At 41.4% G+C, this 16,514-nt stretch overlaps 1 protein-coding gene across 1 annotated transcript; it reads left to right on the top strand.

The window, feature by feature from the left end:
• Positions 1-622: 622 nt before the first annotated feature.
• On the top strand, positions 623-15,612 carry atl1 (atlastin GTPase 1). Its single transcript, XM_053621636.1, has 14 exons — positions 623-790; positions 5,257-5,507; positions 5,889-6,023; positions 7,003-7,107; positions 7,233-7,283; positions 7,710-7,766; positions 7,887-7,979; positions 9,475-9,613; positions 11,634-11,761; positions 11,855-11,911; positions 13,259-13,330; positions 13,903-14,334; positions 15,174-15,188; positions 15,296-15,612. Exons 1-14 carry the CDS (start codon positions 691-693, stop codon positions 15,404-15,406), a joined length of 1,746 nt encoding a protein of 581 aa, XP_053477611.1. The 5' UTR covers positions 623-690; the 3' UTR covers positions 15,407-15,612.
• Positions 15,613-16,514: the final 902 nt, after the last annotated feature.

Below are 16,514 nucleotides of genomic sequence, written 5' to 3'. Positions count from 1 at the left end.
AGCTTTACTCTAAAAACGAATTATGGTCCAATGATGTACCTTAAATGATTTTATTCATGAACATTTCCAGGGGGTGCATACTAGCAGCATGCGGGCTCCTGTCCTGTCGCCTCGCACCTCTGGGGTTGGGGGTTCAGATCATGCCTCCTCCCTGTGTGTGTGGAGCTTGCATGTTGGCCCCGTGTTTCAGGGCTTTCCTCAATGTACTCCGGTTTCCTCCCCCAGTCCAAAGACATGTGTTGCATGCCTATTGGCATTTTCAAAGTGTCCGTAGTGTGTGAGTGTGTGTGCGATTGTGCCATGCCATGGATTGGCACCTCATCCAGGGTTTCCTTCACCTTGTACACCGAGTAACCTGGTATAGGTTCCAGACTCCCCTGCGACCTTGTCATGGATTATATGATTCCTGATCAATGGGCCACTGAGTGTAGACACATTTTTAGCATTTTTCCCTGCTCTATGACACCCACTTCAGCTCAGGAAAAGTTGTTTATTACTTGAATTTAAGTGTATTAGAGCAGAAGAACACTCAAATGTGCAGAACAGGGTGTTCTCCAGGACTAGGCTTGGGAACCTGTGGTGTGTTATAAAGTGTCCACTCTGCCCCCTGGCGGCTGAATGATGAAATTGTTCCTCTCAGATGAGAATGAGGCGTAGGGAGCATCGTTGCCATTCCCGTTTCCTGTCCTCATGATTGTTGATGAAGAGCGAGCAGTGAGACAACCCAGGGGGCTGGAAAGCGACACTCCATGCGCCATGGTCCGGGATAAAAAGGATAGAGACAGCTGGGGTGAGTGGTTTCTGAGCGGTTATTAAACCCCAACCTGCGTGTGCTCCTGTATAGACACACAGTCGTGTTTCTATGGTGGAGGAGCAGAAATCCTGGAGAAAGAAATATCATGACTGATGGGTTAAACAACAATGCGTAAAAGGATGGAGGTGTATTCAGGAGTATGAATATGATGCTATGGGGATTGCACATGGATTTGAAATGGTTCATGTTGCTGTGTAGCTCCAGGAGCCACAGCCCAGTGACACAGTTGTTTATTCACAGCCTGTCAGTGTGTGACAACGGTGCATGATAACACAACCCGTGTCTTGGCTTTTTTCCTTTTGTTTTTTTCTTCTCCTAGGTGTGGGTTGTTTTACAGTAAAATGATCGCCAGGTCTGTCACATGAGACGGGTTTTGCGTTTCCTTACGGATAATTAACGCGCTTTGCAGCAGTCGGAAAGCGCGCGCCCTGTTTTTCTGATCAATATTGCGTGATTCATATCTGGACCATATTCATGTAATGCTTTTGGTATTAGCTGTGATGTTATGCAGTGTGTTGCGAATGTCATATTGTATATGATTATTGCGTGAATATGCAGGAATACGTGAAGAAGTTCAGGGGAATGATAAGGAAAACAGTGACCTATATACAGCGCGAGAAATATGACGTATGAAGGTGGAGTGTGTGTGGTGTGTGTGTGTGTGGCGTGGGTGGGGGATATATGTTTTTATATCTTGGTAAGGGACCAAATGTCCCTATAAAATCAACACTGCGTTATGGGGACATATGGCTTAAAAAACACAAACAACAATAACAACAAGCGAATAAATAAAAGTCCAAATGTTTCCTTTTGGTTAATGAGTTAGGGTTGGGTTAGCTGAGGGTAGGGTTAGATGTAGGTGTAGGCCTACTGTAGCATTAACTGCATTGAGGTGCATTAATCAAATCATTTCAGTGGAAGGTCCTCATAATGATAGTAAGACGAACATGTGTGTGTGTGGCCTACTGCACTATACACTAGGCCAAGGTGAGCATGAAAGAGAGAGAGACAGAGACTGATTGATTCTTAGGTCATATGTCGGAGATATTTATGTATGTATTTTATGCATTAATGTGTTGCATTAAGGTTGTGAACCACATCTCTCATTATATAACAGTATCACAGCTGCAATGCCATCTATTACCGATTTTAACATGTTTATTTCAGTAAGGATGACTCATGACTCAGGAGCTTCAAGACTGCCCTCAGATGCTCATAATGATCTTTTTTTTTCCAGCTGCATGTCTCTCTTTCTCTCTTTTTTTTTTTTGCCTAAACTTTTTAAGGCATAAGAATTCCAGCTCCATCTTTCTCCTTTGACCCTATGGCCCTGAAGTGGGACAGACTGGTATGAGACAAAGCAAAAGAGAGGCGTGCAAACTGAACCACTGCCAAAGACACTGCTTCATAATGTATTCAAGAAACAACCCAGACTCTCTTTTTTTTCCCCCCACATTCATGCAGCAGTTAAACAGAAGTGAATTATGTGAGCGTTTTTATCTATTTAAGAATGTGAAGAATCAGAACAGCAAGGTAAAATGGGATTTTCTGCATCCGTCGTCATTTTAGCTCATTTTAGGGATCTGTAATTGATTACACTGCTTTGCCAGAATCACATCTGGGCCTTAAACTATTAGTATAAACACACATCCTAACGTTAACAGTCCTAACATTGCTGTCTGTGAATGCTTAATGTGTCAGAGAGCACAGAGCGAGCGAGTGAGCGAGAGAGAGAGAGAGAGAGTGTGTGTAAAGGGGCTGCACCGGCATACCGGATGTATACAGTTCATTTTCTTTGATGTAATATAATTCTAAGCAGAATGTGAACCTTAACATGAAAATAGATTGGTGAACACAGGAATAAACATTGTAGGAGGAGCAGTTGGTAAATTGTTAGAGCCCTCTGCTGCCTGTAAAGCAGCTTGCAGTTGCAGTGATAACAGTGACAAGCGTAGCACTTCCCCACAACCGACTACACCTCTCGTATTCAACTACACAAGATTTGTGACTTGCCGTTATGAACTGAGCTCTGTGTTCTAAACCGGTCAGGCACAATCTGATTTCTGTAACCAGACAAACGTAATCAGAAGGCCAAAATGAAGAATTAGCCATAACATAGCATTACAATGCTATTACATAGCATTATTGCAAATCACAGGCTTTTTGCAAGCTATCTTTGAAACTATATGATTATTCCAGGTCTAGAAACACCCTTAAATATCACAGCCAGCACTTAATTCATTCTTAGTTGATTTGTGATTTCTGTTTTAGTTGTTTCATTCAACTGCTCAGCTGTTCGATTTCTGTTAAGAACTATAATATAAATATTATATCCATAACCAGATTTTTCTCAGTAATGTATACACCAAAACCTGTGCTTTTATGTTCATTCAACTGTGTTTCATTCTTGTATGTCACTGTTTTCTGCAAAGGGCAGACATGCTGCTGATAAACGGCTCTATATTTGAAACCTGTACATGAATAACTAACTTTTTAAATATGTACAGTGTACAGTTTGCTGGAAAGGTCATATGACCACTTATGCAGAGTTGTATGCATTTTTTTCAAATATGTGTCTGTATATATATACACACACACCGGACAATCTGGAAATGCCAATCAGCCTACAACATATGTCGTTAGACTGGGGGAGGAAACTGGAGGAAACCCCCAAAGCCTGCGGAGAACATGAAAACTGCGCACACAGTGCAGAGGTGGGATTCGAGCCCCCAACCCCGGAGGTGCGGGGTTGGGCTATGTGCTAACAACTAAGCCACTGTGCCACCGTAATAGTACAACCCCATTTCAAAAAAGTTGGGACAGTATGGAAAATGCTAATACAAACAACGAGGAGTGATTTGTAAATGTACTTTGACTTGTATTTAAATAAATAAATAAAAAACGTATAAAAATAAGGTATTTGATGTTTCACCTAATCAACTGCATAGTTTTTTTTGAAGATAAACATTTATTTTGAAATTGATGCATGCAACACATTCCAAAAAAGTTGAGACGGGGCAATTTAGGACTAAGCAATGTGACAAGTTGAAATAAGAAGGTGATGTGAAACAGGTGAACCAATCGTCTAATCATACTATATAAGGAGCCTCCAAAAAAAACGTAGTCCTTCAAGAGCAAGGATGGGTCAAGGCTCGCCAATCTGCCAACAGATGCGTCAGAGAATAATCCAACACTTTGAGAACAACATTCCCCAAAGACAAATCGGTAGGATTTTGGGCATTTCACCTTCTACAGTGCACAATATAATTAAAAGTTTAAAGGAATCCGGTCAAATCTCGGTGCATAAAGGGTAAGGCTGAAAACCACTTCTGAATGTGCATGATGTCCAATCCCTCAGACATCACTGTCTTAAAAACTGTCATGAGTCTGTAATGGATATCCTGAAATGGGCTCAGGAATACTTTGGTAAAACTGTCAATCAACACCATTCGCCGCTGCATCCACAGATGCAAGATAAGGCTTTACTGTGCAAAGCAGAAGCCATACATCAACACTGTCCAGAAGCACCGCCGTCTTCTCTGGGGTCGGCCTCATCTGAGATGGCCAGGAGCACAGTGGAATTGTGTTTTGTGGTCAGACGAGGCAACATTTCAAATAGTTTTTGGACAAAACAGCCGTTGTGTTCATGGCATGGGTTCTTGCACATCTGTGAGTGCACCATTAATGCAGAAAGATATGTACACATTTTGGAGCAACATATGCTGCCATCCAGAGCAGAACAACCCCAAACCACATTCTGCCCAGATTACAAGTGCATGGTTGCGTAAGCAGAGAGTTCGGGTGCTAGCGTGGCCTGCCTGCAGTCCTGACCTGTCTCTGATTGAGAATGTGTAGCGCATTATGAAGCGCAATATAAGGCAACGAAGGCTGGAGAAATCATTATAAGTTGCATTTTCAGTTGAGTTTGGGGAAACCACTTGAAGCATTCGTAGCGTTGAATTATTTCAATTGTTTTTGTTGGATTTGTTCATTGCAAACAGCTGAATTTTGACAATAAACCTGATTTGCATTGGTGGTTGAATAATTTTGATTGCAACTATATATACACACACGTACACATACACACAGTGGGGTCCAAAAGTCTTACACCACATTGAAAATCTGGGATTTCATTTTACATTTAAAATTTGAAATAAACAGGTTTTAGAATTTTTAAATATTTTAAACAAAGAAGGTACAGTATATGTTCAATATCTTGAATATATAATATTCAAGATTCTGCACTATTTCTAGGCTCCTATTTAAATGTAAGCAAATTTGTGATATTGACCATATTAACTGCTTTGTACAAAAGGTCAGATTTTCCTCTGGACAACACTCCAGAGGAATTTAAGGTGGATTTAAGGTTTTGCACAAACTTGTGCAGCTCGTGTGCAAATTGTCAAAATTGTACATTTTGTGTGTTTGTGTGTACATGGCAGGGTCTTTTGTGGACAAGCATGTATTTGAATGGAGCTCTGAGGACGAGGAGCCGGACGGTAAGGCTCGGCCAGTGCAGGTTCTGGTGGTGAAGGATGATCACACGTTCGAGCTGGACGAGGCAGCATTGAATCGTATCCTGCTGGCCAAAGACCTCAGAGACAGAGAGATAGTTGCAATATCTGTTGCTGGAGCTTTCCGGAAGGGGAAGTCCTTCCTCATGGACTTTATGCTACGCTACATGTACAACCAGGTACAGTCATCCGTATGTTAATGTATAGGGTCGGTTTGAAAATCAGACCACTTAGGGGAAGGAATTGAGAATAGGGAGAGGAGATCTCAATCAGAGACAGTGATTCATATAATAAAAGCAGGTGAGAGAGAGAGGATCTGGGAGCTGATGAGATGCCCAGTTCCCGTAATATCAGATAGAAGATATCAGATTTCTGCCATTAGTTCTTTACTCATGGGTTGTTCATCTACTGCCTCACCATCACATTATTGAGCTGGAGTTAACACACTGTAAGGCATGTGCACAGCTTATGTGATGTGTATCATCTAATTTTCTGAGGTTTACGTATGTGTTTTATGAGAGGCCCGTAAAAACATGTATAATGTGTGTGTGTGTTCTCAGGCGAGTGAAGACTGGTTAGGAGATCCCGATGTGCCTTTGACAGGTTTCTCGTGGAGAGGAGGCTCAGAGAGGGAGACCACCGGCATCCAAATCTGGAGTGAAGTCTTCCTGGTGGACAAACCAGACGGAAACAAGGTGTGATAGACAGGGACACAGATTTAACAAGTAATTCTTTTGCATTTTGTGCCTTAATCCACACACAATAGACTGCAATAGAATAGAATAGGTTCAGGTGGTAGAGTGGGTTGTCCACTAATCATAGGGTTGGCGGATCGAATCCCGGCCCACAAGACTCCACATGCCGATGTGTCCTTGGGGAAGACACTGAACCCCAAGTTGCATGGCAGCTCTGCTACCATTGCTGTGTGAGTGTGTGTGTGTGAATGGGTGAATGAGAACCAGCGTAAAGCGTTTTGGAACCACTAAGTCTAAAAAAGCGCTATATAAGTGCAGACCATTTACCATTACCATTATTTATGATTTATCATTATTTTTCTATAATCAATTAAACTATTCATCAATTAAGATGGATAGATTGATGGATGTCTTGAAAACTTTCCCGTTACAAAAAATCTGACACTGGAGACTCCTTCCGTAAATGATAAATAAACAACTTCTTACAGAAAACTTCACCATATTATACAAAAGTTAGAGGTTTTCTTTGCTAGATAACAACATAAATTTTAATCTATTTATTATTAAGCTTATATGATGTGGAATGTTTTCCAAACACATCCCTGAAAACTCTACATAATTATACCATAGTTCTTATAAAATTCTCAAATCTGATCGATCAGAAGGTGTTGATTAATTTTCTTTAACTGCAGCTCTGACAGTAGTGCCACCCACATCACCCCATCACTGATTATTTTCTTATAACAGCATGTATTTTGTTCCTTACATAATCACCATCTAACGAAGAAATCAAATTGGAGAATTCAGCAGCTCTGCGGTGTAAAGGGTGATCTTCTCATGAAATGTTCATGTAGCAAGGACATGTTCAAGTCTCTTCCTGTTTGCATCGCTTTCAAAACTCACAATATGCAGAACTTTTGATTGGAAACTGTCTTGTATTGAGTATATTGTTACTTGTATTTCTTTTCTTGGCCTGTAGGTGGCAGTGCTGCTGATGGACACACAGGGAACGTTCGACAGCCAGTCCACGCTGAGAGACTCAGCTACTGTTTTCGCCCTCAGTACCATGATCAGCTCCATGCAGGTAAAGTCTAAAAACACTAAAAACACACCTCTTTGGGTGTTAAACACTCAGGCTCACTGCCTGTACAGCACACGTCACACAAACTGAAGTGCTAAGCTCGGTACTGATCTCTCATCTCTTTCCAGGTGTATAACATATCACAGAATGTTCAGGAGGATGACTTGCAGCACCTGCAGGTACGGCCACTCATTCTGCATCCGGGTCACACGCAAATGCCGAAGTGTAGTTTTTAAAAACAGCAGCAGTAGCGTCTTAAACCTGGCTGTTTGAGTTCTTGAGGTTGCCATGTCGAATCGAATTCCGATACGCAAACTCCTAAAAATGCATTTTGTGAATTTCACAGAACAATAAATGTCAGCAGAACACATGATCTCCTCTATGTACTGGGACGTCTTGTGAAGTAGAGTAAGCATATTTTATAGATCACATACCTTTGTGGAACAAGGAGACATTTATTTCCAACCTCAAAGGAAGTCCAGAACCTGAACCTGTAATTACATGTTGGCGAGTGAAAAATACAAGCCTTGGAGGAACATGAAGGCAGGAGACTGAGCTTTCTGCTCTTACGGTTGTGTTTGCGTGTTTTCTGTCTTTTTGTGTAGCTCTTTACAGAATATGGTAGACTGGCCATGGAGGAAACGTTCCTCAAACCGTTCCAGGTATTTGCATTAATTCATCTCAGCGTACATTGACTTTTTTTCAGCTGCTTGGAAAAGGAAGGAAAAAGATCAAACTGGAGATAAATATTTGTCTAAGCCAAATATATTGTGTTTTCCCAGTCAATGATTTTCCTTGTGAGAGATTGGAGTTTTCCATACGAGTTTCCCTACGGACAAGAGGGAGGCATGAAGTTCCTGGAGAAAAGACTAAAGGTCAGACATCTCCAGAGTCACTGCTGAGAGAGTGTGTGTGTGCGTGTGCTAACTCAGATCAGACTGGCTCAGCGGGTGGGCTCTGAATTGGCAGGGAATACTGCGTGGAGAACAAAGCATCCTCCTTTATGCTTGTGTAAGACTCTTTATGTAAGATATTGCTCAGCAATGCTGTAAATGTTTTGTTCTTCTAAACCTGTCTTACTACAGAATGACTTCAGTAATAGAATCAAAAACTGGTACTGACTCTCTTCCCTTCTTTTTCATTTTAAAACATGTATTACTGAATGTCAGCTAAAAGGGGTATGGTATTCTCAGGAGGTCTCCCATCCAAGGCCCGACCCTGCTTAGCTTCTGAGATCAGACAAGATTGGGCATGCTCAGGGTGGAACGGGGATAAGCAAGATCAAGCGAGCAAACAAAACAACCTATTTATAGTTCATTTTTAGTTAATTGAAGTAATCTTTAAGCAGCAAGGCACAGTGGTGCAGCAGGTAGTGTCGCTACCTCACAGCTCCAGGGTCCCTGCTTCCATTCCCAGCTCGGGTTAATGTCCATGTGGAGTTTGGCATGTTCTTCCCATTTCCATGTAGGTTTCCATGGGGTACTCTGGTTCCAGCATGACTCTGACCAGGATAAAGCAGTTACTGAAGATTAATGCAGAAATAATATTATGGCTTTTAAAAGTCAACACAGAGTTTGGTCTTGGCTTGCTACTTGGTGTGAAAAATGCTCCTAATTTAAAATTGCATATTTTGGGTAATAGCTGAAGCAGTCGGGTACTGGCAAGGGAACAAATCAGGATTTCCCACCACTGAGCCTCATTTATCAAGCTGGATATGAGCGGATTCATTTGTAAATTGTTCGTAGGGACATTTACGAGTAACACACACACAAAAATGGTACTCATGAAAGTCCTGTAATTTCAGAAAAACGTTCGTATCCTACTCGTGCTCCTGAGTGAATACATTTACACATTAGAAGACTAACTAAAGTAAACCTCGACTTGAACATATCATTTGTATGGTTTAGTGCACTTTTATATATCGAATATACTGTCAAGTCTATATAGTTTATTTTTGTTATGTTTACAGCATTTAGCAGATGCCCCTTTTCCTGAGCGATTTATAGAAGTGCTTTTTAGTCACTATCAAACACTATTGTGCTAATTCAGTGGGTCAGGGACTAATAACGCCATAGAGAATTTTTGTGATTTTGTCATTCAATATGCCAAAAAGAAACGTTTCTGATCTTTTCAGGTACTGTTACACTGCTAAATGGTTTTATTGGCATAGAAATTAGTCAAAATAAACTTCCACTTCTTCCACTTCTGCCTTGTCTTTCACCATTTAGTTTAGCCCTCTGTGCACTTACACAAACATTCACACATTTACTAAAAGATTGAGAAATAAGGCCTGTTGTTTGCATTAATGTTATGAAATGTGAAAGTATAGCGTGATGGTACTGCTCTCATGGCTGTGTTATGTATGTGTAGATTTCAGAGAACCAGCATGAGGAGCTGCAGAACGTGAGGAAGCACATTCACTCCTGCTTTACTAACATCTCCTGCTTCCTCATGCCACATCCCGGCCTCAAGGTCGCCACCAACCCCCACTTTGATGGCAGACTCAAGGGTATATGCTACTACACACTCACATGCACTCAGGCATATGAGTAATAAAGCCTTAGAAAAACTAAATGTGTGAGTGAGTGAGTGTGTGTGTGTGTGTGTGTGTATCTATCCCTGCAATGTACTTGTGACCTATTCAGGGTTTTCCACAGCTTTCCTTTCAATGGACCTCATCTTTTAGTAATGTTGTGTGTAAATATTTTCACAGGCCAAACCACACTTCAGATTCTGCAAAATGTACAAATATTGGCAACTCAGATTTTCACGTACTCGCATACATACAGTCATGTAAAATAAATAAGTACAAGTACAATAAATACATGGAAATAGCTTTTTTTTTTCTTCCTTATTTGGACAAGCAAACATTTGATCCCCTTTGAAACAGTGCCTATTAATAAAGTTGATTAACTCTATCAAATGACATAAAATTGACATTTTGTAATAATTTTCACAATTAAAAAAACAACAACAAAAAAAAAAACAGATCAGTCACATGGAAAAAGTAAGTACACCCCTACATTTATGACACCTTCGACTCCATATAATTAGAATCAGGTGTTCAAGATTGGGTGCCAGTGATTAGAACCTGCTTAGGGAGTGTAGATGGAACCCGTCTTATTTATACCCCTCTCATATCAAGTGCCTTGTGTCCCCTTTGTTATTGTGTTGTGTCAACTGTGAAGCACAGTGGTGGAAATGTTATGGTTTGGGGTTGCTTCGCTGCCTCAAGGACGGGACAGCTTGCATTCATTGATTCAGTTATGAAAGTTGAACCGAAAGTGGATCTTTCAACAGGATAATGATCCTAAGCACACTAGCAAATCCACCATGGAATGGCTCAAAAAGAAGAAATGGAGGGTTATGGAAAGACCTAGTAAAAGCCTGGATTTGAATCCCATTGAAATGTTGTGGGGGGGATCTGATATGGGCAGTACATGCAAGAAACCCCTCAAATATCTTGCAACTGAAAGAATATTGCATGGAAGAGTGGTCAAAATTCCAGCAAGCCTGGTGGACAGTTATGCAAAACACATACAAGGAGTTATTTCTGCTAAAAGGGGCTATACTAGCTTCTGAGGCCAAGGGTGTACTTACTTTTTCCACAGAAGAATATCACATCCATTGATATTTCTGTTGAATAAATGACTGAAAAAGCTAATTTCCCTTATGGCTTTGTTCAAGTATATCAACTTCATTAATAGGCACTGTTTCAGTGCTCCATCAAATGTTTGCTTATCCAAGTATGTCAAAAATGACAACAATTTCCATGGGGTGTACTTATTTTTTCACACGACTGTATGTTGATAAATGCAGATCGCTTATAAAAACTCTATAAAACTGAAAGCTCACTGAGAGCTGTAGGCATAATGATGACTAAATGGTAAAAGAGCACCTCCTATGCGCAGCCTATGTAAAATCTTCCATTAATGCAGCTCAGCCATTGCAGCGCATTGTCTATTCTAGACACACACAAACTCTTCCTTCTTTTTTCCTCTTTTGATATCTCATTTGTCTTAATGGAATGGCAATTCTTATTTGTCTACATTTATGGATTGCTTTGGGTTGCTTTCTTTTAAGTCATTAATATAAAATGACTGAGTTTCACAAACTTTTATTTACATTTGTGCATGCAATGGAAATAGCGACGTCATTTAATCCGGACAGTGCAGTCCATATATAAACTTGCAGATTATGTGATTTGATCATTTAATTAAATTGAGGTTTATACCTTATACATACATTTACACAAACGTAGGAGCTCTCATAAGAATGAATTCATGAATTTTCATGACCACCACATTTCTTGTATAAATGCACTTAAATATATTAAATAAATTTGTTTGTGTCCAGTTTGAAAAACGAGGTCCAGTGTCCCTGGGATAGACTCTGCATCCACCCTGACCTTCACTATAATACAGCAGCTACTGAAGTTGACTGAATGAACATGATCATCAGATGACTGAAAGTAGAACCTTTAAGACCATTACAGTTTGTTTGATTGTTACATGTGACTTGCATTGCAGAGATCGATTCAGAGTTTATCAGTAACCTGAAGGTGCTGGTGCCATGGTTACTCAGCCCCAAAAACCTGGATGTCAAAGAAATCAACGGCAGCAAGATTACCTGTAGAGGCCTGCTGGAATATTTTAAGGTGAGCAACACTACAGCAGAGCAGGTCATCTGCATTAATGCTCACCTGCACGAATCCTACAGATTTTGATCTGTTTTTATTTCATGATTCCAGGCATATATAAAGATTTACCAGGGGGAAGAGTTGCCCCACCCAAAGTCCATGCTACAGGTAATGTTCACATTTATCCAGTTACTCAGCATCATCCTAACACTTTTTTGCATTGTACACAGTATTTGATATTTCAAACTATGGGAGTGCATTATAGTATCCTTCTGCTTGCAAATGATTTGTCATCTTGCTTCTGGTGGGGGTTATGGAAACCTTAACCTTGTTTAAGGAACAAGGTCATATCATATCAAATATTACTTTGTGGAAATAAACACCCTGGTTGGTGTTGGCTATTATTTATTTATTTATCGTTATAAGTAAGGAATTATACACAATGGGTACACGGTGCATGGTGGCTTAGTGGTTAGCATGTTGGCCTCACACCACCAGGGTTGGGGATTTGAGTCCAAAGACATGCATGGTAGGCTGCTTGGCATGTCCAAAGTGTCTATAGTGTATGAAGAGGCAGCTAGGTCATGTTACTAAGAAACTGGAAAGCACAAAATCCTAAAAAGTCTATAAGACTTTCCTGTGTAGGAAAACTTAAAAGTGTGGCTTGGTGGTTAGCACGTTCACCTCCAGGGTTGGGGGTTTGATTCCCACCTTCCTCCTGTGGGTGTGGAGTTTGCATGTTCTCCCTGTGCTTTAGGGGTTTCCCCCAGGTACTCCGGTTTCCTCCCCTAGTCCAAAGACATGCATTGTAAGCCGATTGGCTTTTCCAAATTGTCCGTAGTGTGTGAATGTGTGTGTGATTGTGCCCTGCAAAAGGTTGGTACCCCGTCCAGGGTGTCCCCCGCCTTGTGCCCCAAGTCCCCTAGGATAGGCTCCAGGCTTTCCTGCGGTAAGCGGTACAGAAGTTGGATGGATGGACAACTTAAAGTTACAGCTTTACCTCAGACTATTATGCAGTACTGACACTGGAGACCCCTTCCAAAAATGCTAAATAAACCCCCTACCCCCACCCCCCAAGGTATTACTATAGAAACGAGAATGAGTGCATCAGTATAAAACTGAGAATTGAATTACAGCCGGCACTATCAGAGTTGCTGTTATAGAAATGTAATCAACACCTTCTGACCATAATGTTCATCAGACGTCCACGCTAAATTAATGGCTAGCAAGCTACCTAGCTAGTAAGGTTAGCAAATAACCTACAAAGCCTTTTATTTTATTTTATAAATAGTACACTCAAAATGAGTAGCTTCACTATGATGCTTAGGTGAATTAAAGTCTTGCTGTTAGAACAATGTCTATGATCGCAGCACTAATGATGCTCAGACTAGGTTGCATAAACGTTCTGCACAGTGAAGAACAAGAAATTCACAAGTGGACACCTACTGTTATGCTGTCTTTGTTTCAGAGTTGAGACTGTAGTATCTGACTGCATATTGTGGTGTTTGTGTGCAGGCCACCGCAGAGGCGAATAACCTGGCGGCTGTAGCTGCAGCTAAAGACCTGTACAACCGAAAGATGGAGGAGGTGAGAGCCCCAGCAACACATGAACACTCAGCCTCTTCTCCTATGCTCATCACTTTGTGTCAGATTCAGGAGGAGAGAAGGATTTTATATCTCTGATATATTGGGTTACTGAAAATGAATGAATAAAAAAAATGCACAGCAAGATGTGACTACCTATTTTATTAGACTCTCGCCTACTATTACTTTTCAGAAGTAATCTTACAATACAGTATATCTCTATTGGGGACATTGTGGTACAGTGGGTAGCATTGTTGCGTCACAGCTCCAGGATCCTGGTTCAATCCTGAGCTTGAGTCTCTGTGGATTTCCACCCAACTCCCAAAAACATGCCATTAGGTGGATTGGCTATGCTAGGTGTGAATGTGTGTGCGAATGACATCCCATCCAGGGTGTATTCCTAGCTCTAGCCCAGTGTTCCTGGGATAGGCTTCGGATCCATCACGACTCTGACCAGGATAAAGCTATCACTAAGGATGAATGATTGAATGACTCATGATCTTCGTGTTGCATTTACATGCTTACTTTAACAAGAATAGAACTCCATACTACTCATCCCTTACTTCCTTTAACAGGTGAGCGGGGGCGACCGGCCCTTTTTAGCCCCGAGTGAGTTGCAGGCTCGTCATGCGGTGATCCGTGATGAAGCCCTAGCTGTGTTCCGTGGTGTGAAGAAGATGGGTGGCGAGGAGTTCAGTCGCCGCTACCTGCTGCAGCTGGAGGCAGAAATCGACGAGCTCTTTGTGCAGTACATCAAGCACAACGACTCCAAGAACATCTTCCATGCAGCAAGGACGCCTGCCACGCTCTTCGTGGTCATCTTCATTATGTATGTGGCAGCGGGCATCACAGGCTTCGTGGGCGTGGACGTGATTGCCAGCGTGTGCAACATGGTTCTGGGTTTCGCTCTCATCACGCTCTGCACCTGGGCCTACATCCGCTACTCCGGCGAGTACAGAGAGCTCGGCGCCCTCATAGACCAGGTGGCTGGAGCGCTGTGGGACCAGGTGAGCTTACCTCACTTTACCTTGTCTATCGCAAGCATATAGAACACTAAAAGGGCACACAAACAATCTCTTACAAGCATCAGCTACCAATTAAAACAGCAGCAAGTGTAAGCTCTAAATAAGTACAACTTATCAATAGTGCTGATCTAGGATAAGCTTGTGTCACTGTGTTTGTATTCATGAAAAAGACTACACGAGCAAAATAATCTGATAACTGTATTAATGGGACGCAGGCCCATCTTCTTGTTTTCTGTTGGCTCACAAGCCTTGTGAATTCACAGGTCGAAGTTTTCAAACCCGAAAGGAACTACTACCAGAAGTAAACACATCTTTAATGCCTTTGTGTCCTTTCCCCTTCTGTGAACTGACTTTTCTGCCAGTGAATTTTATTTGCATTTGGTCGGAACACCGCTGTAACTGTAGAGCAGAAAACCATACTTTCAAGTGTCTAAACCTCTAAACCGTAAGTTAGAACCTCTGTGGTGTGTAAGTCGCAGGACACTTGCACAGAGCAGTGCATCTTGTTCACCACCAGAGGGCCAGATACTCACTTTGTGCCATGCAGCTGTCAAATGTCACAATAATAAGCTTCCAAATGGGAGGGGGGTAAGGAGAATGTAACCCAAGTTGGAGAGTAGTGCAAAAAAATGTAACCCAAGATTATGGGGTTTGACATTTGACTGGCTTTCATCTTCTCGTACCTCAAACATGGTTCAAAATTGTATACAATTTCCACTTCAGTAAATCAGCATGCCCTGTCTCTTAAAAATCTCAAATTTACGTGCGTATGCTGTTGCATTAATTTTCTTCTCTTTTTTCTCTCTTTCTCGCTGCTGTAGGGAAGCACTAATGAGGTAAGGGCCACGGAGAGTCCTGTTTACCTGAAATTAACCACAAATCCAAGATCAACACTCATATTTAATGTCCATTAACCCATTCCTTCGCTCTCCCTCTCTCACAGGCTCTGTATAAATTGTATAACGTGGCTGCCAATCATAGGCAGCTGTACAGCCACGCCTTCCCCAGACACCAGACTGAGCAACACCCCGAACAGGACAAGAAGAGAAACTGAGCACACACACATACACATGCACGCACACACGCACACATTCACACACACAGGCCCAAACTTACACCCATTCTGTCAGAGAGACGTTCCGGCCATAGCACACTTGAGCTTTGTGGATCATGCACGTGACATCACAGACAGAGAGAAAGAGAATTCAAGGGAAATAGAAAATGCAAAAGTTTACATTATTGCTGTGTAAAGAACAAAGATCAGATTCTGTTGCCATAGGCCACTAATAGCTCATAGAAATCCAGTATAATAGATAATAGCTCCTGGAAGTCCAGTAATGTAGAATGGAACCCCCAGATCTAGATCCAACTCAGCCTGAACATTCCACCAACAGGATGTTGGTACTGGTTCAGGGAACTAGTGAACAATCCACTCCCCTTTCCACCGGGGCTAAGAGTCAAACTGTTACATAATCAGAGCGTTACATTATCTTCCCATCCAAAGTAATAGTCATAATTTGCAGAATTAGTATTATAAGGTTCTATCTCCAATTCATTCGTATACCAGATAGAACCATGTAATACTACGGTTATAAACTGTTACACACCACAAACACACCGTCATGCACAAAGATTATATGCAAAATGACAGGTACATGCATGGCGCTTATTAGCATTAACATTAATACAGTTGCTCCCATTCAGTTTGCTGCAAGTGTAAATAACATGCTCGCTTGTTTGTCAGACAAGGTTTGCAAATTTGTAGAAAAAAAGAATTCGACACTGTTCACGTTTTATTTTAATGGTGGCTATAAAAATAAAAATAATGAGTGGAGGTCATGCTGACAAAATGAGGAGGAAATGATGTCAGACCAGCCACGTTTTGTTTTTAGAGCTGAAATCATTTTTCCATCCAAGGATCGCATCTTTTGCGGTGGAAACAGTGTTCCCAGATTAGGTACTGGCACCTTGTCGGTGGAAGACGACTACGATATGACTATTGCTCCGTCTAAGCAGAAATACAAACTGCACGTGTGGATAGTCTCATGTAGTGTCTAATGTTGTATTGATTTATGTTGTCCAAGATAGTATAAATCACTTGGGTTTAAAAAATGTGAACTTGCCTAATCAGTGACTGGATTAGGAAATTCTAGACACCTAAA

This window comes from Ictalurus furcatus, chromosome 3, assembly GCF_023375685.1.
Source record: "Ictalurus furcatus strain D&B chromosome 3, Billie_1.0, whole genome shotgun sequence".
Classification (NCBI taxonomy): Eukaryota; Metazoa; Chordata; class Actinopteri; order Siluriformes; family Ictaluridae; genus Ictalurus; species Ictalurus furcatus.
Note: the sequence above shows the minus strand (reverse complement) of the source record. Positions and strands in the feature narration are given on the sequence as shown.

Coding starts and splice junctions, on each gene's coding strand:
- atl1 (XM_053621636.1), top strand. CDS start 691: ATGATTGTTGATGAAGAGCGAGCAGTGAGACAACCCAGGGGGCTGGAA. Junction 5,508..5,888: donor TACGCTACATGTACAACCAG/GTACAGTCATCC, acceptor GTGTGTTCTCAG/GCGAGTGAAGACTGGTTAGG. Junction 11,762..11,854: donor GCCTGCTGGAATATTTTAAG/GTGAGCAACACT, acceptor TCATGATTCCAG/GCATATATAAAGATTTACCA.